Source organism: Arachis hypogaea, chromosome 2 (assembly GCF_003086295.3).
Source record: "Arachis hypogaea cultivar Tifrunner chromosome 2, arahy.Tifrunner.gnm2.J5K5, whole genome shotgun sequence".
NCBI lineage: Eukaryota > Viridiplantae > Streptophyta > Magnoliopsida > Fabales > Fabaceae > Arachis > Arachis hypogaea.
In genome coordinates this window covers 103,175,057-103,196,999 of record NC_092037.1, presented here as the reverse complement: position 1 = coordinate 103,196,999, position 21,943 = coordinate 103,175,057, and the positions used below count along the sequence as shown (strand labels likewise).

Below are 21,943 nucleotides of genomic sequence, written 5' to 3'. Positions count from 1 at the left end.
GATCCAAACATTAGGTCCGGTCTATATTTCGAGTCGGATCTGAGTGAAGCCAAACTCAGTGTGGCCCGACCCATATACACCCCTAACCATATCTATTAAGTGATGGACATGTTCAGCAAAACAAACGCTTCACAAGTGTTATGTCCGGCATCTAGCTTGTAAATCCTACTTTTTTTTTCTTATATTGACTCAAAAGAATTAGATATATATCAAACTTAATTAACTACTATATATATATATGTAACATTGTTTATTGCAACACTAGGATCTTAGGTATCATTTGGTGCGGTTATTGTTTTAAAATAAAGGCTATTAAGTTGTTAAATGTGAAAAGGAGGAGGTCCTTGAGCAGTTGAGTGATGAGAAACCTTTGGAATAATAATACTGTACCTGCATCTCTCTTTTTGGTAGCTGTAAGTTGATTATTTAATGGCATTCCATTTTGATGAAAACACACTCTGCCTTGTGCTAAATTCCAATTCAATGTGGTCCTGCTTTCACTCATGTCACCCTATATATATATATAAATAAGAGTTTATTTCCAAACGCCATGCATTTATAGGGATTCAAAATGATGTACTTTCTGTGTCAGTTAATTCATTAAATTAGAGGATCCTCAATACCGGTATTCAATTAAGAAATATAAAACTTAATTTGTGAAAAGACTTTAACAAATTTAGCAACCGATAAAAAAATCTATAAAATAGAAAACAATGAATTTATCTAGAATATAAATATGTGGGGTTATTAGATGATAAAACAGAGGCATATATATATATATATATATATATATATATATATATTATATATATATATATATATATATATATATAAAACAAAAGAAAAAAAAGGTGGTAATTGTTTCGAAAATAGAATTATAAAGATGTATTAGTTGATGAGTGTGGTAGAAGTGTTACAACCGTTGATATATATAAATATGCTAAGATGTATTTCAAAATCAGCTATTAAACTAAACTCAATTAGTATAAAATATATGATGAAATGATATAAATATTTATTAAAAATAAATTAAATTACATATATATTTATACACAAATATATTTGTGATTGATTTTAGTAGTTAATTTAATATACAAAAAATATTTTTATAATATATATTGTGGCGTAAGTCCCAAAAATGTTGGCTCTATATGAAGCACAAGTACAAACATTATCCGGCTCTTCACCATTATTATTTACCAACCCTTGATAGCCCCACATTCGCATATCTATCCATCATATATATTTCCTCATTGATCACATTCAAATGAATCAGGCCAAAGAGACACGTTACAGCATACAAGGAAAAATATCATCGAATATATATGAACGCAAGATGAGTGATTCATGGTCATCATCAAGCTTTAATAAAAGGCTCATCAAGTCTCTGAAGATCGGATTTGATACGATAAAACGTGTCTTAGTGCATGAGATCGAGTGAGAGAATCATATAGAAGTCACACTTGATATACTTATCATTAGCATGCAAGTAATAATTATTTAGCATGCAGAATCAGAAGAATGAATGAAGGCCATAACCACATAAAAGGGTCTTATGAATTATTTACAAAAAGCTGCAGCTGTTGCTGCTTTAAGTTCTATGCATCATGATGAGCTAATTTAAAGTGATCAGCATTCACTATGCATGTGTATGTAAGATTCATCACAGCATGCATGCCCTTTGCTCCGATCCGATCCTGTTCATTACAAACAACACCAGGATCGTTCGGAACGATGCTTCATAATACCAACAACAGTATATATGCATTGAAAGACAGCAATGTTTCACTCACTCACTACCTCGATCAGAAGCAAAACAACCAGTACGTACATAGGAGATAGGACACAAATTTAAAAGTAAAATGAACAGACCCTATGTATATAATATATATAAGTATAGGCGCGCGGCTAATTAACTCCAATCCAGAAAGGGTTAACTATATGCCCCTTATATAAAATTGTGATTACGGATGGCCGAAATCCAGCTCTTCAAAAACATGTAACAGAATTCAATTTACATTCAATTTCAAGTAGTGGGTAGAAATTAAATAAGATCATGAATAATATAATTTATTTGAGTCATCAAGCACAACATACAACTTGAAAATCTTCTGTTATTATAAATATATTATACTAGCTAAGTAGCTAGTGTGTAAAAAAGAAACATGTAAAATAAAATGATTGGTATATAGGGAAGAAAAGGGTATGTGTGTGCAGACATAAGGTAGCAGAGTAGCAGCAGTAGTAGTGAAGCAGATCAGAGTAGGAGGCAGCAGTGGTGATGAGTGGGGTGAAGGCGCGGCATTGTCTCAGAGTCTCAACAGAGAATATGGTGCCGCGTACGGTTTATTATTCTATGGACATGGATGGACCCATTTACTTGTTATTGTTTTTATTACTGTTCAATTATTATATTACTGCTACCATGCCTTGTTCCTTTTTGTCTTATGCCTTAATTATGCCTTATTCCTTATGCTTATCTCTCTATTACATTGCAAAAGACAAATATCTCATCCATCTTCCTCTACCATCAGTCCGTCACCCTACTCATTCTCGTTTATATCATTTTTTTTCCTGTTAATATGAGAAATTAAAACTTAAAGATAGATTTGAGTATACATAAGAAAATAATAAAAATTAGTAAAAAAAAAAAATTGTGTACATCTAAAACTTGAAAATGTGTATACAGAGTCTAAAAATTGCACATCTGAAATTTATGTTAACTAATTATTGCATGTTTTTGTACTACATTTTACAGATTTATCCTATTTAAACTATGCCAACTTATCGTAATTTGTTTTTGTCTTAAAAAAAAGGGGTAAAAGTGTGAAATAGAAATTTGAAGAAAGTACTAGACATAAAATCACGTGTTATTACTTAAAAAAACTTTTAGCTAAATAAGCCAAATTGAAGATATTTTTCTTTATTTGATCTAATTGATTGATAACGTTAAAATAAATAAAATCGTTTTCACTAATTATTTATCTTATTATTTTTAGAATCTAAATTTAAGGATTCAAGTCTACACATCCAAACTATGTTAAGTTGTAGATAACTAACTTACAAGCCAAAACATCTAGCCCATGCATTATTCAAGTTTTTGTATGTTAAGACCTATATTGTTTGTGGAAAAAGTCTAGGGGCAGCCATTTTTATGTTTTCTAATCATCGCTTAACCATTAAAATAAAAGTGAGTGATCTCCACCATTAGATATAATCTCACACCATTAAAAATACTATTGATGGCCAGTTGTTTGTCCATTCAAGCAATTTATTTTGCTCCTTCATGTTGCTTTTTTCTTTCCTTTTATACCAGAAATTCTCCATCTTTATATCTAAATTTTATACCTTTACTAAGCCATACAAATTACAAAGACATAAAGTGTAAGATGCTATGATTCGAGATCCTTTTGTGTGTATAAGCTTTAATTAATTAATTGAGTATCCGACTGGACACTCTCACTCACTATAAAGCCACAGAAGAACCAATATACTCTTCTCCAAAACTCTTCAGTCTTCATTCACACTTTGCTTTCTACCGTTTGCTCTCTCTATCTCTTTTGCTTCTCAAAATAAATTTTAACAAAAAAATGGAGAAGGAAAAACCAGAAACACAAGCATGGAGCATGTTGCTGAGGCAACCTGAGACACCACAAGACCCTATGGAGTTCTTGTCTCGTTCATGGAGTGCCTCTGCTCTTGAAGTGTGTAAGGTTCTTTCTCCAGCTCAACTTCCAGCACCACCTTCTTCTTATAAGGCCAACAACAACAATGGTGGTTGTTCTAATAATAATAATAATAATCATAATTCTATGCCTATACTTGAGGACATTGCTGGTGAAGCTGCTGAAGAATCTGCCATTGTTTCTGGCAACCCTTTTTCTTTTGCTTCCTCTGAGACCTCTCAGATGATCATGGACCGAATCATGTCACAGTCGGTATGTTCTTTCTTTTGCTTTATTAAGGATGTTAATTCAGTTTCAATTCATTCATGTTTATAACATGTTTTGCTGAAAATAGTAGAATCACCTCTCAACTTGATTCGTAGGTCACAAACCATAATTTGAAAAGAAGTACTAAAAAGATGAAATTATTTTAGAAATTATAAGCCAAACACAGCCTTAATCTACGCTCATCTTCTACAACAACTCACTTTCCTTGTTTCATGCGACTTTACTTTTGTTTTCACTTTTTACATGTCCTCTCTTTTTGATATTTTCTGTTCTGTTTTCCTCTAGTGGTCCAGAAGCTTATTTGCGTTCTGCAGGGTCGGTCTTGTTGTTCAGTTTCTTACCAAGCTTTCATTTTTCTGTTAATTTTGAATGCAAATCCTCCTCAGTAAGCTTAAAGTTCCATTTTTTCTTATCTGGGTCATATTGGCAAAAACAGAACCATTCCAATTTTCATTTAGCTTCCAATTTTCTTGTCTTAAACAGCTTATGTTGAGTTATTCTTTAGTGTGTAGACTACGGAGTGTTTAACGTTTCACTATAGTTAGTGAGCACTTTATATGTTGAAATTTAATTCAGAAAAAGAAACTGAAGCAATTGGTGATTGTTGTTTGAGTTTGGTCAGCAGGAGGTGTCTCCAAGAACCTCAGGGAGGCTATCTCACAGCAGTGGCCCACTCAATGGCTCCCTCACAGATAGCCCTCCAGTTTCCCCAACTGAAATTGATGATTTCAAGGTAAGCATCCTTCTCTTCATTTTCATCTTTCTCTTTCTTTTTTAGCAATAGCAATAGCATGAATCCCATATCAACCTAAACAAGACACAGCCATGTTGATTTGTTTTGGCTTTCTTAAGGAAAGGAAAAAATAAAAGAAATATTTTTTGGGTACAAAGCACGAGCACTGACCAAACTGTACCATGTTAGTTCCAGCTTTCTCTGTAACCACAAACAAACTTCGATGACACTCGGAGGACAGTACCCACAGGTTCTCTCTGCATTCTTCACTACTATACTAACACTAACAGACAAACAAAAAGTAGAAATTGAAAATGTTTTAGTTTTGGTTGCTAGTTAAAAAGGCTAAGCTTAATTTAGCTCCAAATGATTAGCACAAACAACAATTTTTAGAGGCGAATTTGTTAGTAATTGATTTTCTGGGGACTGGATAATACATTAATAGTTAAAGTATATCGAAGATTGAGAGAAAAAAAAAAAATCCTTTTGAAGACTAAATTATTGGCATTTCTATCTAACATGACAAAAATTTGGTGTTACCATTTGTCTTTATTGCTGCTCTTGTTAACAAAAGTTGAGGAAGGAACAAAGAAAAGAAAAGAAAGAACAAAATCTCTATATTTGTTTGTTACATTGCATCTCTTATCATGATTGTCTAAAACCTCTGTCATTCTTCCTGATTCTGGTCCCCTCATCCTACTGTGAAATTGGTTAACAAGATCCCACCTTGAACACCAACCAAAACTGCTCCCTTTGAGTCCAAACTTCAGCCCACAAGGGGATTCAAAATTCGTCTTTATTCGTCTTTAGCTCTGGCACACCAATCTTGTTACCCATTTAGTCTCCCATAGCAACATTTGCACATTTTAAAGAAAACTAAATAATAAAAATTCCTCACAATTAAACAACAGCAGAGTGAAACAAAAACACATCTAGTGTAAAGGTTTTTTACTATTATTTTGTACGGAACATCTAAGCTTAAGTTATCATAATAGAAATCAATCTCTCAATAATTCATAGTAGAAAAAGAAAAGAAGAAAGGTACATTGTGACTCGCGGAAGGAAGACATAAAACCTAATCTTTATTAACATCATATATGCAGTGTAGCCGCTCCAACAACAACAGCCATAATAGCAACAACAACATCACCAGCCTGAGTAGTCAATACAGGGCTTCCGCCACCGGTGGCGCCGCCGTGGCAGCAGGTGGTGGTGGTGGCAAGACGGTAGGAAGGTGGCTTAAGGACAGGAAGGAGAAGAAGAAGGAGGAAACAAGGGCCCACAATGCTCAGCTGCATGCAGCGGTTTCGGTTGCTGGTGTTGCCGCCGCTGTTGCAGCCATTGCCGCCGCCACAGCTGCCTCCTCTGGGTCCGGCAAGGACGAGCAGATGGCCAAGACAGACATGGCAGTGGCGTCTGCCGCAACGCTTGTTGCGGCTCAGTGTGTTGAGGCCGCAGAGGCTATGGGGGCTGAGCGTGATCACTTGGCCTCGGTGGTTAGCTCCGCCGTGAACGTAAGGTCCGCCGGCGACATCACGACCCTGACGGCTGCCGCGGCAACAGGTATGCATATAGAAAAGCATTGTTATGAGATTAGAATAACTTTTCTTTTGTTGGATTTTATTTAAAGTGTTGAATATTTTGCAGCTTTACGTGGGGCTGCCACGTTGAAGGCAAGGGCGCTGAAGGAGGTTTGGAACATCGCTGCTGTAATTCCTGTGGACAAGAATGCCCCTGCTGGTGGTGGTGGTGGCGCCGGCGGAGGTAGCAATGGAAGCTCTAATAGTAGCTTCAGCGGTGAGCTTGTTCCTGAAGAGAACTTCTTAGGCATCTGCAGCAGAGAATTGCTGGCAAGAGGTTGTGAACTCCTAAAGCGCACGCGCACAGGTCAGCATAGCATAGCATGGTTTTCTGTCTTCTGTCTCTTACTGAATTCCATGCCATTCCTTTCATGCATGTGAATATGTCACTTGATTTGTCGCAGGCGAACTTCACTGGAAAATTGTGTCTGTTTACATTAACAGGATGAACCAGGTTATTTCTTTTTCTTTTTTCACTCCTCAAATATTCCACTTTAATTATTTGGACATCAATTAGACTTTGTAATGATTAGAATCTTAATAATGAGGGGGCTAGTATGAACAAAAGTTGTCATGTTATGGCGCCTTAGCTTTGATGCGATATGCTAAAGGATCCACCTTTGCTTTAGTTTCCTAGAAATCTGTAATTTTAACTCTTTGGAAGCTCTTTTTGTGCAGGTTATCCTCAAGATGAAGAGCAGACATGTTGCTGGGACCATCACAAAAAAGAAAAAGAGTGAGTCTTTGAATACTCTTGTCCCCTCACTCTCTCTCTCTCTCTTCACTAATTATCTTTGACAGATTCTTGAGGGTGGGTCTAATTCCATTTTCGGGATTTGTGAAAGTCAAGCTCTTTAAAGTTGGAAAAACATCAAAACTCTTCTTCTTTAATTCCAACCCCCTTTTGAAATTGTGTTCTATTATTTCGAAATTATGTTAGGAATATAAAATATAAAGCACTTCGTATTATGTATGTATAACTATAATAATGTTCAACGAGTAAGCATTCTTTTTCCCTTTTGCAATTTTGGACAGATGTGGTGCTTGGAGTGATCAAGGATATGCCTGCTTGGCCGGGCCGCCACTTGTTGGAAGGGGGCGAGAACCGCCGCTACTTTGGGCTGAAGACAGTGATGCGTGGCGTTGTTGAATTTGAGTGCAGAAACCAAAGAGAATATGATGTTTGGACTCAGGGTGTGTCAAGGCTTCTCTCCGTTGCTGCAGAAAGGAATGGTAGAAACAGAATATGTACTTCTGTTGGATTGTGAGGGATAATAAACAGATTTTTTTTGGCACTTGGGAATGGTAAAATCTTATTGATGCATGGTATTATTGGCGGGCTCTAGATCAATTTGTAAAAAAGGGTGTAAATTTCTAGTTTATGTCAGATGGGGTTTAGGTTTAATTTGATATTGGGATAACATACATTAGTACTTTGATGTATTTATTTAATTTTTTTCAAATAGGAAAGCATTGCTATTTAAGCCAAAGTATGTGAAGACCATGTGAAACCTTGTGTTTCTTTCACTGAGATGGAAAGAAAAGTAGTCAAAAGAAGAAAAAGGAGTCACATTTGGATTTGGGTGAAGGTGTAATATTGAAGATCGATAAAGACATAACATTATTCTATTGTGCTTTGTTTATTATACCATACATGTTGGTTTGGGATTTCTTTTTCTTTGTTTTCTAGGATTGGATCCCGAGACATTGTTTTAAGGTTGATGATGATGATGATGATCTTGAGCCATCACTATCTTGGATTACTTCCTTCCACTTTGTTAATTCTGTTTGCATTAAAAAAATTTGAGATCAGGAAAAAAGAAAAGAAAAGAAAAAGTGATCCAAAGGTTAAAAGAAAAGAAATCATTGATTTTGTTTTGGTACAGTAAGCCATAAGAAAATTGGAGCCCTGAGGTCCTTGAATTAATTGGAGGCCTAAATAATACTCTTCTAAACCCACGATAAGTATATCTGAGCTTTTGCTTCCTAGAAACTTCCATTAGGAAAGTAAGCAGCTTTCAATACTTGAACGCAAACTGCATTCGGCTGCTTGATGGTCTTCTAAGCTTGTTTAGCCAAATAAGCAAGGTTTTGTGTTTCCCAATCCTTAAATCCAAGCTCATCATCTCTTTTGCTTGCTGTAATTGATTTCCATCCCGTTTAATGTATTCTTCTTTCCTTTCTTGACGAAGCCCACCAGAATTTAGCCATTATAGAGCTCAACTTCTTACAACACTCATAGAGTCATAGTGTTAGTTAGAAATAAATATCGAAGAAGAAGGTTATTCAAATTGTTAAGTGAGCTTTTAGCAGAGAAGTTGGTGTCGAAAGAAACATATTTAAGGATGTTAAATGAGAGTTCGATTAACTTAGCAAATCGAGGAGTTATTCGAGCGGAAGGATCGAAGATTCTTGAAATCGAACATTATTCTATAGCCATTACATGATTAGGCAAAAAAGCGGAACGGTGACTTGTGTTTTCACATACGTGGGATGTTCATTTTAAATTGATCAGTTAGGAAAATAGCTATAAATACTAGAAGGCTCGAAGTCACAAGGGTTGAAACTTTACTTCAGAAAACACTCAAGCACACTCACATCCCCAGCGAATTTCTGAGTCTGTGTTCGAGTCTCTTTTTTGTAGGATTCCTTCCATATTTTTATCTTTTCAATTTACAATTTCTGCAAAACTATACTTTCCATGTTCAATTTATCTTTCAAACAACTTTAATTTTCTTGTCAAATTTACATTCCAACATCTTTAATTTCCATGTCGAAAGTCCTTTGATTCACTCGAAGGTATTTTATCGCATTGTTTAAATTCAATGCAAATTATTTCGATTTCAGTCAATTTTATTTTCAAAATATTTATTTAACACCTTTTTTAGTCTTTTCTTTTAAATCTTGTCCGATTTGAAGATCTTTGATGCACTTCCAGAAAACTGGTACTCACAAAAAAGAGGAGTTATTCAAGAGAACTTTTAGTGATAATATTTTAGGAGTAAATAGGCTTAAACAAATAAAAAATAAATTTTTTGGATTTTTTTTTTGTAAAAGCAGCCAAATAGAATTTTAAAATAGTTTTTTTAATTATGCGGATATACCCGATATTCAATCCGATCTGCAAGTATGCGAATTGAATCAGATTCGGCCTAAAAAAATGTGGATATCGTATCCGATCGATCCGATGAGTGCAATACGGATCAGATAGAATTTTAGGCTATATCCAATCCGATTCGATCCGTGTGCAGTCCTACTAATTAAAATAGCGAGTAACTTCTTTTAAGTTGCCTTTGATCCAATCTAGAACTTGAGAATTCAAGAAAGAACGGTGAAGGTTACTAATTTTAGTGCTAATTCAAAGACTTTTCACAATCAAACAATCGCGAAGGACATAAAACACTGATTCCACCTTGCCAACACACACCTCACAAGTAGGTCTATAGTTGAATGTTTTCTCATCCTTTCTTGGTTTGTTAGGAGGGACCCACTATATGCCAAACAAAGAAAATATCGAACAAGTTGTGGACATTGAAGCTTTTATACCAGTTTATAAACAGCGCTACTGCTATAATGTTTAAAGTTTATGCACACTTCATAATTCATATGCAAATTTGCAACTAAACTCTATTGATGCTTCCAAAAAAAACAAGCCAAACATGTGAGTCTAAAACAAAAAATCAGCAAGAACTCCAATTCATCCTCCATAGACACTGTCTCTCCTCACGCTGAGTTAAAAGACACAATCTGAAAAACTTGACAGAGAAATAAAAAAAAAAAAAAAAAAAGTAAAAAAAAAAAAACCACGCGTGTCAAATGACAACCAAGAATATCACTATGTGAAATGTTACACACATAGACTTCTTTCTCTCACCGCACCCCAGTACACCCACACTCTTTCAAAGCAAATATCTAACTACACCTCACAACACTCTCTAATCAAAGAGTACAGAGGAAAAGAAAAATCAGATACAAGCTTAAAGTGTTTCTGACTGGTGCAAAAACAAATGAAGAACTTAGCCTCATATTTATAGCCTAGGCCACCCACTCCATTTGCTATCCTAAGCAATGTAGGACTAATTCAACCAAATCCTAACAATCTCCACCTTGATTGAAATAGTCACACATCTTCAGCTTCCATTGTCAACACCGACAATTCTTTGCTGCCATTGTCTATACCGACAATCATAGTTCAGAGAACTATCATACTCCACCATGAAAGTATACTCACTTGGAATTAGACCACTCCAAGCATTTCGCCTTGGTACAGATCGAAACCTTGCTGAAAATTCATGGTGCAACTTCCAAATTGGCTTTTCCTGGAAGTTCTTCAGCCATCGACCTAACTCCGCCACACACCTTGCATCTCAACGCCAACCAATGCCCGTGTGCAATTGTGGACCCGATTGCCACAACTTATCCTTATCCATGGCAGTGCGGTAATACCATGAGGATACTTCTTGTCTTCTAGAGAACATCATCTTCTCTCATAGAGAGAGCAACCAGAGATCTTCTCCTTCAACGCCTTGTGCAAACCTGATTGTATCAACACATCCTTGACTTGTACTTGCCACAAGCCAAAATTGATTCTTCCATCAAATTTCTCTATTTCAAGCTTCACAGCACTTGAATATCCAGACATTGTTGCAACCGTATACTGGAATAGTATAACTCAACTGTAGACCGTGCACTAGGAAGGGTCCCCAGGAAAGAGAGGTGGGTCACAATGGACACACTTAAATACCAAGTCTTTCCTTAGCCAGAACCTTTTCCAAACTGCACTCTCACAGTGTCACACTGCCTTCCAGCAACAACAACAGCAACCAAAGATCAACCTCAAGCCACAGGACAAAATTCTTTTCTGATGTGGAAGGTCAGACTAGGCTGCAACCACAGAGCATACTAAGAATAAATCCACCGAATCGAAGTCTATACACTTGTTGGGAATAAGACACAATTCCCCTGAGAAAACACCTTGACAGAGAAATAAAATAACACAATCACAACACAAGAATTAACGTGGAAACTCCAATTACCGGAGAAAAAACCACGGCGTTGTCAAATGACAACAGAGAATATCACTATGTGAAAATTGTACAACACATAGACTCTTCTCTCACCGGCACCCCAGTACACCCACACTCTTCAAAGCAAATATCTAACTACACCTCACAACACTCTCTAATCAAAGAGTACAGAGAAAAGAAAAATCAGATACAAGCTTAAAGTGTTTCTGACTGGTGCAAAAACAAATGAAGAACTTAGCCTCATATTTATAGCCTAGGCCACCCACTCCATTTGCTATCCTAAGCAATGTAGGACTAATTCAACCAAATCCTAACATTGAGATATGAGTTGAGCCAGCTTTTCAATACACAGAACAAAGACGTATGGAGACATTAGGTCGTCTTGTGTGATTCCTCTACAGGATATGAACGAATCTATTCTGTCTCAATTCCAAAGTAAGCTCATGCTGGTTGACGTAATGCACTCCCAAATAATACTCATGATGAATGAAGAAATTTTGGCATCTTTTAGAGGGTCAAGGATGAACTGTCAGTTTAATATATCATATGCTTTTTCTAAGTCTATTTTTAGTGCCATAAAACTCACCTGACCTTTCTTAGCATGCATGACATATATTACTTTTTGGACAACCAAGATATTATTAGCACCATGATGCACATCCACCAACTCACTCATGACATTTTTTAGCTTAATAGAGATTAATTGGTCAGTAGCTTGTACATCATATTGCACAACACCAATTAATCGGAACTGAGAAATCATCTTTGGATGGTCCAGTTTATGAATGAAAGAGATGAAAGTGGAGTTAACAATTAAAATAGTTCATCTAAGTAGGATCCTGAAAAATATTTTTTATCCACTGCTCCACTAAAACTTTAACATGTGACTAAACTTTTTTAAAATACATGGCAAGCAGCCTGCTCGGTTCAGGAGCTTTTTAGCTGCCTATTGCTAACAAAATCTCTTTAATTCATCTGGCATTAAAGGAAAAATTTGCTTTCCAAATTCAACTTAACATTCGAATCTTCTTGTGTATATAGCTTAGCATAAAAAGCAATACCAAACTCTTTGAGATCATTCGGGTTCTCAATCCAGTTGCTATTATCATTTCTCAACATAAGGATCTTATTCCTTTTCTTTCTAGAAGTTGTAACATCGTAGAAGTATTTTGTATTTCCATCTCCAAATTAAAATCAATTACACCTAAAGTTTTGCTTTTAATATATTTTCTCTTAAATGCAAAATTGTTCATATTCTTACCACAACTCTTTATGTAGATTAAGAATGTTTATCTTAAAAATATAAACTACGAAGATATTCCTTCAAAGCATACTAGAATATTATATTTTTTTTCTCATAATATGCTAAAAATTTTCAATATTTCAAACTCTGGTCTTATTTATAAAAGAAAAAAAAATCTAGCATAATTCACCTTCCTCTAACCAAACACAAAAATATCTTATTTATATTTAACGTATGAATTTTTTATTTGATATTTCTTTTTGGTGACTCTTGAATTGATATAATATAGAATTCAAATAAAATAAAAATAGAGAATAAATGAAGATAAATAAGAAAAATAAAATTATTATTATTATTATTATTATTATTATTATTATTATTATTATTATTATTATTATTATTATTCATTTCCGAAGAAACCTGGGGAGAACAGATGGGCTCAGGAATAAAATGAAATATATAAAACAAAAAAGGTAAATAATGTAATAAATAAATAAATAAATAATAAATGAAGTTCATGAAATGAAGGTTGAGTGATTGATGGTCATTCTCATATTACACAGTAAACACTTCGTTTTCCCCCAAATCTGTGAAAACCCTAAAGCACAGCGAAAATTCGCAAATTTTCAAATCGAGAAGAAATGAGTATTGAGAAGTTGAGCACCGAAGAATGTCAATCACTCTACTCTCTGCTCAGAGCTGAGCAACGCCCACTCCATGAGATCGTTGCAGATTTCAACAGCTCTCTCCCTCGCCATCGCCATTTCACTCTCTGCTCCTACCTCCTCATGCTCTTGCAGGCAACACTCTCAATTTACCTCTTTTTTCCTTCGTTTTTAATTACTGCGTTTCTGCACTGGATTTTGGCCTCGCTTTATACTAGGGTTTTGGGATTTTATGCTTGCTTTTGGGTTTTTCGTTGTGTGAATTCTCGTAATTGTGTGCTGATTTTTTCACAAAAGTGAAAAAAGCCTACCTGTACCTAGTCAGATACTGGTACAAATTTTGGCGTCATTTTATTTATCTGTTATTATTTCTTAAAGAGATCTATTTTGCTCAATCTAATTTCTGAGTTACTCAGGTGGAAATGTTATTGCTTTAAAATAATGTTTTTATATTTTATTTTTCAAATTTTGGTTCCCTTAAGTTTTGTATTGAGAATTCTGAAGACGAGGTGCTGGACTCTCAATGAGAAACATTGTATTGTAACTACTTAGAAAAGATTGCACATTTTGACATGTCATTTGCGTTTCTGGTTTCTTTTTATTTTTATTTTAGTGACATTTGAATTATAGCTAATTAAGTGTGGATATTGTTGGATTTAAACAAGGGGTGCATTTCCCTGCTGATCAGTGTTGGTTTCTGTGAAAAATTGCATTTTGACAGGCATGTATTGAATCATGCGTGTTTAGATTTATAGGTTTTTTTATTGCTTATTTAGGTGCAAGCAATGTTGAATGTTATCTAATTGGTATCTTTCGTGTGCAGGACAAGCAACTCAACATCTCTGAGCGAATAATTGCCTTTGCCCTACTTGTTGAAGCATATTCATCCCAGAGACCCGCTTCAAATCCTTTCATAAGCTTTATTGTAAAAGTAAGTCTTTTTTTTTTTCATTCTATCCTTCTCGTGCTGTTGCTCAAAGCTCTGTGCAGTTGTTAGAACCGGTTCTAATTTAGTTGTCTTTTGAAATTCGTAGCTGAAACAAATTATCAAGAGTAATATTAAGCAACTGATATTTCTGTAGTTTTCATTTCTGCTATAAATTAACTTGGGTTTATTATTTCCTTTTTTTAATAATCTTTTTATTACTCCTCATAGATATTTTGCAATGATATTGCATCATATGACACACAAGATAAGTATAATTTCTTGTCTGCAGGTTGCTTGTCATGAAGGGTCTGAAAAAGTTGTGAGAGCGTTCATTCTACAATTGTTAGGTGTTAATGCCTCCAACAGTGGCAAAGAGGTTATAGTCTGATTTATTTCTTGATTTTACAGCATTCATTCTCTTTTTATAGAATACGTCAAATATTATGTACTCTCTATTGGTCCAGAGTCTGCTTTCATACCTTCTCTTACATGAGATGTGATCTTTAGTGTTTAATGGTATGAAATTCTGAGGTATTATTCCTTTTGGTGGAGGATTGCAGTTTCTTAAACAGTCTGCTTCTGATTACGTGAAAGGATTTGACCAATCATTGCATGTAAGTTATGTATAAACTTTATAATACATTACTTGACCAGGATATATTCAGTATTGCCCTTACACATCATCTAAATTCTGATAATATTCCTTTAAATGTCTCTAGGATGGACCTTCCTTTGCTTTACCTCATGGGACATTAGTACCTAATTTATTCTCTGATTCCAGGATTTTCCACCTGTAGATCAGTTGCAGCAGCAGTTTTCTGATAAAGTTCATCATGAATCATATCATAGCTTATTTAAGGGTGGTTCTATAAAAAATGTAGTCCCAGACCCTGATGTTCCTCCCAATTGTAATGCAGATTCAGCAGAGTATGGCCCTATGCATTGGATTGACCAATTAATGAAGCTTTTCTTAAAAAAAATAAAGAAATTGTTTGGTCCTTCCTTCAATATTTTCATATAGCTATTTTATATCAAACCTTATATTTTCTTCATTATAGTAATGGCCTGATTATAGGTTTGAATTGCGACCGGGAACAAAACCTAAACTTGGCACCGGCGACAAAGACGAAGCAGTAGTTGGGTTATTGTCTAATCTTTCACTGGAAGGATTGAGCCCTCACTGGATCAGGCCCCTTCCACCAAGGCTACCAATACTTGATGGGGAGGTATTTCGCATTTGTTTCTGCAATGATTAACCCGAGCCTTGATAGTTCAAACTATTTATGCTGGAGAATCCTTTTCAGCTAGTTTGGCTCAACCCTGATGACAATCATGAACTTATGTGGGACTACGGTATGTGCGTTGATACTAGCAGAGGTGCTGCAGTAAGAGATTTAATTGCAAAAGCTCTGAAGGGAGCCCTTGCACCTGCACAGCAAGAGGTGATCACTGTTACTATGATTTTGTAGAAGTAATTTATGAAAACAAAGAAGAAAAGGATACAAGGCTTGCATCATTTCCTGTAGAAATGTGTTTAACTCTGCATGTCTTTTAAATTAATTTGTTGCAGAAAGTATTTTATCCTTTTATATATGATATAAGCAAAATATTGGGATTTTAAGGAAAATTACACCCGCTGGAATAATTTTCCTAGTAGTATATAATATATTCTGTATATATTTCTTTTTGCATTGTCATACCAATTGGCTTGGACATCAGACCACTTGTGCTCGCTCATTTTGTCTCGCCTAAATGGAATGGCACTTAGTTCCCCAGACTGAATCCCCATGTCTGCTCTTCTCCACCTGCAACCCAAGGAAGTTCACTTTACCAACACAACATTTGGGTCGTCCCCTTAATTTTTTGCTGACCCTGGCCCTGGTCCAGGGCTGGCCTTTTGGAAATATAAAATTAGTATCGTGTTAATTGTTTCATGAGGACTAAGATGGTTGTGTTTTTTGCATCCAGCAAGTGTTGGTGGAGTTGGCGAATGATCCAAAGCTTGTATACCACTGTGGACTAACTCCAAGAAAGTTGCCAGTATGTGTCTTTGTAATGTTTCTGATAAAACGTCAAGCAAGTTGCTTTTTGTAATATTTATTTTCAAATTGGTAATCAGGAACTGGTGGAAAATAATCCCCTTATTGCAGTTGATGTTCTCACTAAGTTGATAAACTCCCCCGAAATAGCAGAGTATGTTTTTGGCCTTTATTTTATCTCTTTCTTTCCTCTAAGTTATAAATTATTCAATCGCTATTATATTCTTTGTTTCTATTTGCTCATTTATGGAAACAGATACTTTACAGTACTCGTGAATATGGACATGAGTCTACACTCAATGGAAGTTGTGAACAGGCTAACAACTGCAGTTGAATTGCCTTCAGAATTCGTTCACATGTACATAACTAATTGTATATCATCTTGTGTGAACATTAAGGTATTTGACTTCGCCTAAATTATTTATTTTTCATGTCTAAAACATGACAGGATTTTTGTTCCTATGGTTTATATGTCTAATTGCCTATATTTGTGCATCTAAAATATAACCGTCCTTTTCTAAGTCTTGCTTTTGGCAGTTGGAACAAAGTGTGATGTAAAAAATCACATAATAATTATGTGACCCTTTAGGTGGTCTCCTAATCCTAACTTATATGCAAAGATCTTGTGGTCAAAATGTTTCAAGGGTCCTGCCATACTCATGAAACTTAAAAGGGCCAAACATGTATTGACTTTTGAATGTTTATAAGCACGACAAAATTGTGTCACCATTATACATTCAGTTCAATTTGACATTTTTTAAACAGCTTGCAATAATTTTTCTTGTGGATTGTTTCGTTCTATTGGATGAAGAGACAATGAAAATATGGTTGCATCTTTTGTCTGTCTTAGTGAATCATATCAACTGAAAATGAAATTAATGTTTGTCTCTCTGTACTATGCATGCTGTCTATGTTATTCCTATAATTAATTAACATGTAAGCATTTTAACCCCCCCCCCCCTTTTCTTTCCCCAAACAGGACAAATACATGCAGAATAGGCTTGTACGACTTGTTTGTGTTTTTCTGCAAAGCCTTATTCGAAACAACATTATCAATGGTGAGTTTTCTCAGCTTTTGAAGCCTGAAAGCTGTTGCTAAAATGTCATGTTATATTATGTATCTTATAACATTATATTCTTGAAGAAATGTGAAAGAAAGTTGTAACCACCGTGTTACTTACGTGTGTATACATGAATATTTTTCCATCATCATAACCTGTCTTTTGCGTATGCATATGTAACTCATGTTGGTAAATGGTCCTTCCTTTGCAGTTAAAGACCTCTTCATTGAAGTTCAAGCGTTTTGCATTGAATTCTCGCGGATTAGAGAGGCAGCTGCATTGTTTAGGCTTCTCAAGTCATTGGAATGAATATGATTGTTTTGACTTGTTAAAATTTTTTCCTCTATTGCTTCTCCATCCCTTACAATACATTCTGATGTAGATATGTATCTACCTAGAGCTAATTAGCATTCTGTACTAATTTTCATTTTATGGACAATAAATATCAGTTTGTTGGCCTACGAAGTCAGTTATTTCAGTTTTTAATTGAACTGGGCTATATCATTGAATTTCACAATATGTATGTACCTTACCTTCACAATTGGCAAATAGGTGTAAACAGTGTATTTGGTTTCAGACCGAAAACAAATTTAACTGTCATTTGGATGCTGATATTTTATCCTAAAAAGACCGGCTATTTTATAAGAATTTAATACTCAATAGCAATGAAATGTATATAATTTATAAGATGATATTGTAGTGGGATGCATTTGGTTTCTATTGAGTTCTATAGATTTTCAAGATTAATACTTCACGATTCTATCAGAATAAAAGAAAAACAATCTTAAAATACTCATGTAATTCGGTTTTTATAATTTGATTATTATTAGTTAAAATTACGAACCAAATCTGACAGCATGTATTTTGGATTTTAGTAATTTTCAGGGTATAACTAAATTTTATTTTATTTTATTTTTCAATTTTCTTTAGCGTAGAGTCCAATTTGGTCAGATTTGGGTTCAACTGTTCAAGCACTTTAATAATACAAGGAAACAATTCCAATTTCACTGCTAAACTCTCAACCCTCGAGAGAAAAATATGATGTAGCACAATAGAAAAATGTGAAATATGATTGATTCTAAAGCTACGAGTTAATAGTTAAATTAGTCCCTAAAAATAATATTTTTCAAATTTGTTCTTTAAAGATTTTTTCAATCAAATTGATCTTTCAAAGATTACAAATTAAACATATATGTCCTTCAATTACTCTACTCATAATTTTTGTCAACTATTGATAATGTGAAATAGTAATTGATAACATATATGACACATAACATGTTCAATTAGATATTAATTAAATATGTTTACGAAAATCTATCAATTTAGTCACTAAGCCATATTAGGAATAGGATTTTTGTAATCGGAAAAAATGACTAAATTAATAAATTTTTATAAATATATTTGGTCAATATCCAATTAAACATATCAGATACTATATATGTTATCAATTAACATTTTACGACATCAATCTTTGAAGAAAATTGTTAATAGAGTGACTCGAGGACAAATATGAATGACCAATTTGATTGAAAAAATCTTTCAAGGATGAATTTAAAGAATGTCTTATCTTTCAAGGACTAATTTGACTATTAACCCTAAAGCTACAGTAAATTCTATCTCAACAGATTATAAATAAATAAATAAATAAAGGATATTTTTTGTTCCTAAAGTTTGACAAAAATTTCAAAAATATTCTTAAGTTTTATTTTGTTTCAATTTGCACCAAATATATCATTGACAGATAAATTTTCAAAAAATTTAAGATCAATCCAACAATAACACATGAAAATTATGCTTAATTTATTTTAAAGGTTGTTCTTATAAAATTGTTGAATTTATCTTAATTTTTTTAAAAAATTAGCCGTTAATAATATATTTGATGCGAACCAAAAAATTTATCAAATTTCAATAACAAAAGATATCCTTTACCCTAAATAGATAGATAGTAAGATACGGATGGCAGGTGGAAAGCTCAGAAAAAATACAAAAGCATCAAACAATCAAACATGAATTTATATTCTGTACATGAAGAAAAGAAGCAGCAAGGACATATGGAAGTCGTATGACAATCTTTTGTGTACTACAATACTACATACACTAATCAACATATAATTAAACTCCTCCAATGCCTTATTTATATGAATCCATATCCATCCAACAATTATCGCAATTGCAACTGCATCTCTGCCATCAACATAATCAGCATGACCACCCAAATGAAACTTCCTTGCACAATTGAGCTACCTGAAAAACATTAAATAATAAGCAAAAAGAAATGGCACGAGGATAAGAAGATATAATAAGTTGTAGCTTTACCTTCACTCTTACTATTGTCATTCAATGCAGGTGGTTCAGAAGATGATGAGTTTTTCACTGATATTCCAAGGTTAGAACAATCCATCCCAAGAGCACCTTCAATCCAAAATTCTATTATATATTATTTGAGGCAAAAAGTGAAGTGAAGGTTACGTTGCTTGCATTGTAGTCTTACACTGTTTGTAACAAGGGAATGCAGTGGAGTTGAGGAGATTGTCGTAGCCAGTATCGCACTCACAAGCATAGGAAAATGTTGATGTCTTGTTGCATGACCCTCCTCCACAATCAACCCAATTGCAAGCTACATCAACCAACATACACTATGAATCATGCATATATCTCTACAACTCCATCAAACTCAAATCTCACATGCATTCTTGTCGGTATCAAAGTTCTTACATACTTCACCCTCTACTTATATAACATATATATATCAACTTTAGAACTCTTTAAATGTCTATCTTCGATTAAAAAAAAAAGTTTAGAACCCTTTAAACTGGTATGTTATCTACCAAAATTCGTCTCATCCTTACCGTCAAATATCGACTCGTTAGTTTGTCTTGCTTTTTGTGGAGCAGGAGAAGGGGCTTTGGAGCAAGAGTGGTTCACAGTGCCTACAAGATCCAAGTATTTATTCTTTTAGCAAGAAAGATATTCATCTTTATCCATGTGAAATTTCCACTAGTATATATTGCTACCCGCCTTTGTCATTTCCCCCCAGAAAACTCAGTGTAACTTAGACACGAACACAATACCTTTTCAACCTCATGCAGCCACAATTGACACCAAAGAGATAACAATTTGTGCTTTGCAAAATGATACTATGTAAATGCTATCTTCCCATTTGAGGCAGTGTCAAAATAAATAAACAGAGAAGAACTAGAAAAAAATAGAAATAAAGACTATTGAGCACAAAGCGGTGGCAACAACTGAGTAGAGTTTCTAGTTCTTACAGTTAGGAATTATGCAGGGAAGAAAGTTGAAAGCACCGTCGTCATTGGAAGCAAAGAGTTTGTTCCAACCTGGATCACACTCGCATTCGAAGAAGAAAGAGCTGTTCTTAGAAGGCTTGCATGTTCCTTTGCCGCATTTCACATCTTTGCACACATCATCTGAGCTCACAAACAAAACAGCATGTCAAAATAGTCCAGAAATCACGGATAAAGTTGATTAAAAAAAATCTTTGAGAAGGCCCTTTAGATGAATACTGAACAAATCTCAAACTTGCAACTGCAAATTACATAAAGTATCCCAAACAGAGGAATCCAATAAAACAGATTATAAGAGTCTGAAGTTACCAAAGATAGGAGAGAGCAAAGGAGAAAGGAAGTCGCTTGAAGCTGAATATGGATGCAAAAGAACAAGTTCAAAAACAAGAGCTATGATAACTCTTGCGAATGCCATAATCCCAATTCTCAAATGGTCAGGGAGATAAAGAAAGAAAGAGAGGCCTTCTCATTAACAGAAAAACAGCAAAGCATATGTTTAGGTGATTGTTTTATAAATGACAATAAATAAATAAATGAGTCATGTGGCCAACTTTGAAAATGACGCTCTTTTTCTCAGCATAGCAATTTATTACAGGAGGTGACTATCAAGCAGACGTGTGTTATTTGCAAAGTAACGGATTATTTTCATAATAATAATATGAATAATATACTCCTATCTCAGTTCACAGACAGAAAATAAAATAAGTACAAAGTTAACCAGTTTCCGTAAAAATGGATTTCATTTAATGCTCACGCTGGGTGGTTGGATGTTGTGTGCGTGTGTGTGTTAAGTTTTGTGGCAATGCAACCGGCCAATTGAGCACCAATTGGGAAAAGTCAACCCTTTTCCTTCCTCATTTACTCATTTTTCTTTTATGGGGGTTTTAATCAGCCGACCTATTTATTTTTTATCTGATTGTTAGTGTTATGTCTTGAGGCCCACTCCGAATTAGCTTTAAAGATGGTATATTCGTCATGAAGCATTATTTATTACAGGGTTAATATGCAAGTATGTTCCATTTCAATTTGCAACCTCTTTGACTCATTGCTCATTACTTCCACCTTTGACTTTGATGCTCTCTTATTTATGATTAAGTGGAAAAATTGGCTTCATTGCGAGCTACACACACTAGCCTAACCACTAACCAACATACACTTACATTTGTGCAGTGTTAGTAAAGTTTTGTATTATTGGGCTAATATATGGGCTTATTTGTTGGGCTTTGATGAGGCTTAGTACAGTTCCATGAGATACCGAAATCCATAATTCATTAAAGATACTTATTCTGCTGCTACCTGCACTGCAGGCAATGGGCAGATGTACCGTGTTGAACTTATTGCTTGGATTGGAAGTTGGAACACAACACAATCATTCTTGTCTTTGAATTTACTTCACCATTTTTTGGGGT

At 34.6% G+C, this 21,943-nt stretch overlaps 3 protein-coding genes across 9 annotated transcripts; 2 read left to right on the top strand and 1 right to left on the bottom strand.

Moving 5' to 3' along the window:
- Positions 1–3,386: 3,386 nt before the first annotated feature.
- On the top strand, positions 3,387–7,938 carry LOC112761324 (VAN3-binding protein-like). 3 transcript variants are annotated; one of them, XM_025808178.3, is made up of 7 exons: positions 3,387–3,938; positions 4,576–4,686; positions 5,790–6,249; positions 6,334–6,573; positions 6,671–6,720; positions 6,945–7,002; positions 7,302–7,938. In XM_025808178.3, the coding sequence occupies exons 1-7, from the start codon at positions 3,591–3,593 to the stop codon at positions 7,532–7,534; spliced, it is 1,500 nt and encodes a 499-aa protein (XP_025663963.1). In that variant the 5' UTR covers positions 3,387–3,590; the 3' UTR covers positions 7,535–7,938. The 3 variants fall into 3 exon arrangements, with proteins under 3 accessions (XP_025663963.1, XP_025663964.1, XP_025663962.1); XM_025808179.3 differs by having other exon boundaries at positions 3,458–3,938; positions 4,579–4,686; XM_025808177.3 differs by having other exon boundaries at positions 3,478–3,938; positions 4,567–4,686.
- Positions 7,939–12,959: 5,021 nt separating this feature from the next.
- LOC112761303 (uncharacterized) lies at positions 12,960–17,690 on the top strand. Of its 2 annotated transcripts, none has more exons than XR_003181718.3 (12): positions 12,960–13,336; positions 14,025–14,132; positions 14,419–14,505; positions 14,690–14,743; positions 14,911–15,056; positions 15,205–15,355; positions 15,434–15,571; positions 16,098–16,169; positions 16,249–16,322; positions 16,436–16,566; positions 17,148–17,226; positions 17,441–17,690. XR_003181718.3 is itself a non-coding variant. In XM_025808176.3 (12 exons), exons 1-12 carry the CDS (start codon positions 13,178–13,180, stop codon positions 17,536–17,538), a joined length of 1,308 nt encoding a protein of 435 aa, XP_025663961.1. In that variant the 5' UTR covers positions 12,960–13,177; the 3' UTR covers positions 17,539–17,690. The 2 variants fall into 2 exon arrangements, 1 of the variants encoding a protein (XP_025663961.1); XM_025808176.3 differs by having other exon boundaries at positions 16,425–16,566.
- Positions 17,691–19,221: 1,531 nt separating this feature from the next.
- On the bottom strand, positions 19,222–21,297 carry LOC112761277 (uncharacterized). Of its 4 annotated transcripts, none has more exons than XM_025808174.3 (6): positions 20,844–21,297; positions 20,499–20,657; positions 20,079–20,159; positions 19,721–19,846; positions 19,546–19,641; positions 19,222–19,473 (listed from the first exon to the last, which is right to left on the bottom strand). In XM_025808174.3, the coding sequence occupies exons 1-6, from the start codon at positions 20,947–20,949 to the stop codon at positions 19,391–19,393; spliced, it is 651 nt and encodes a 216-aa protein (XP_025663959.1). In that variant the 5' UTR covers positions 20,950–21,297; the 3' UTR covers positions 19,222–19,390. The 4 variants fall into 4 exon arrangements, with proteins under 4 accessions (XP_025663959.1, XP_072063914.1, XP_072063919.1 ...); XM_072207813.1 differs by having other exon boundaries at positions 19,546–19,602; XM_072207818.1 differs by lacking the exon at positions 20,079–20,159 and having other exon boundaries at positions 19,546–19,602; positions 20,844–21,249.
- Between the last annotated feature and the right edge of the window lie 646 nt (positions 21,298–21,943).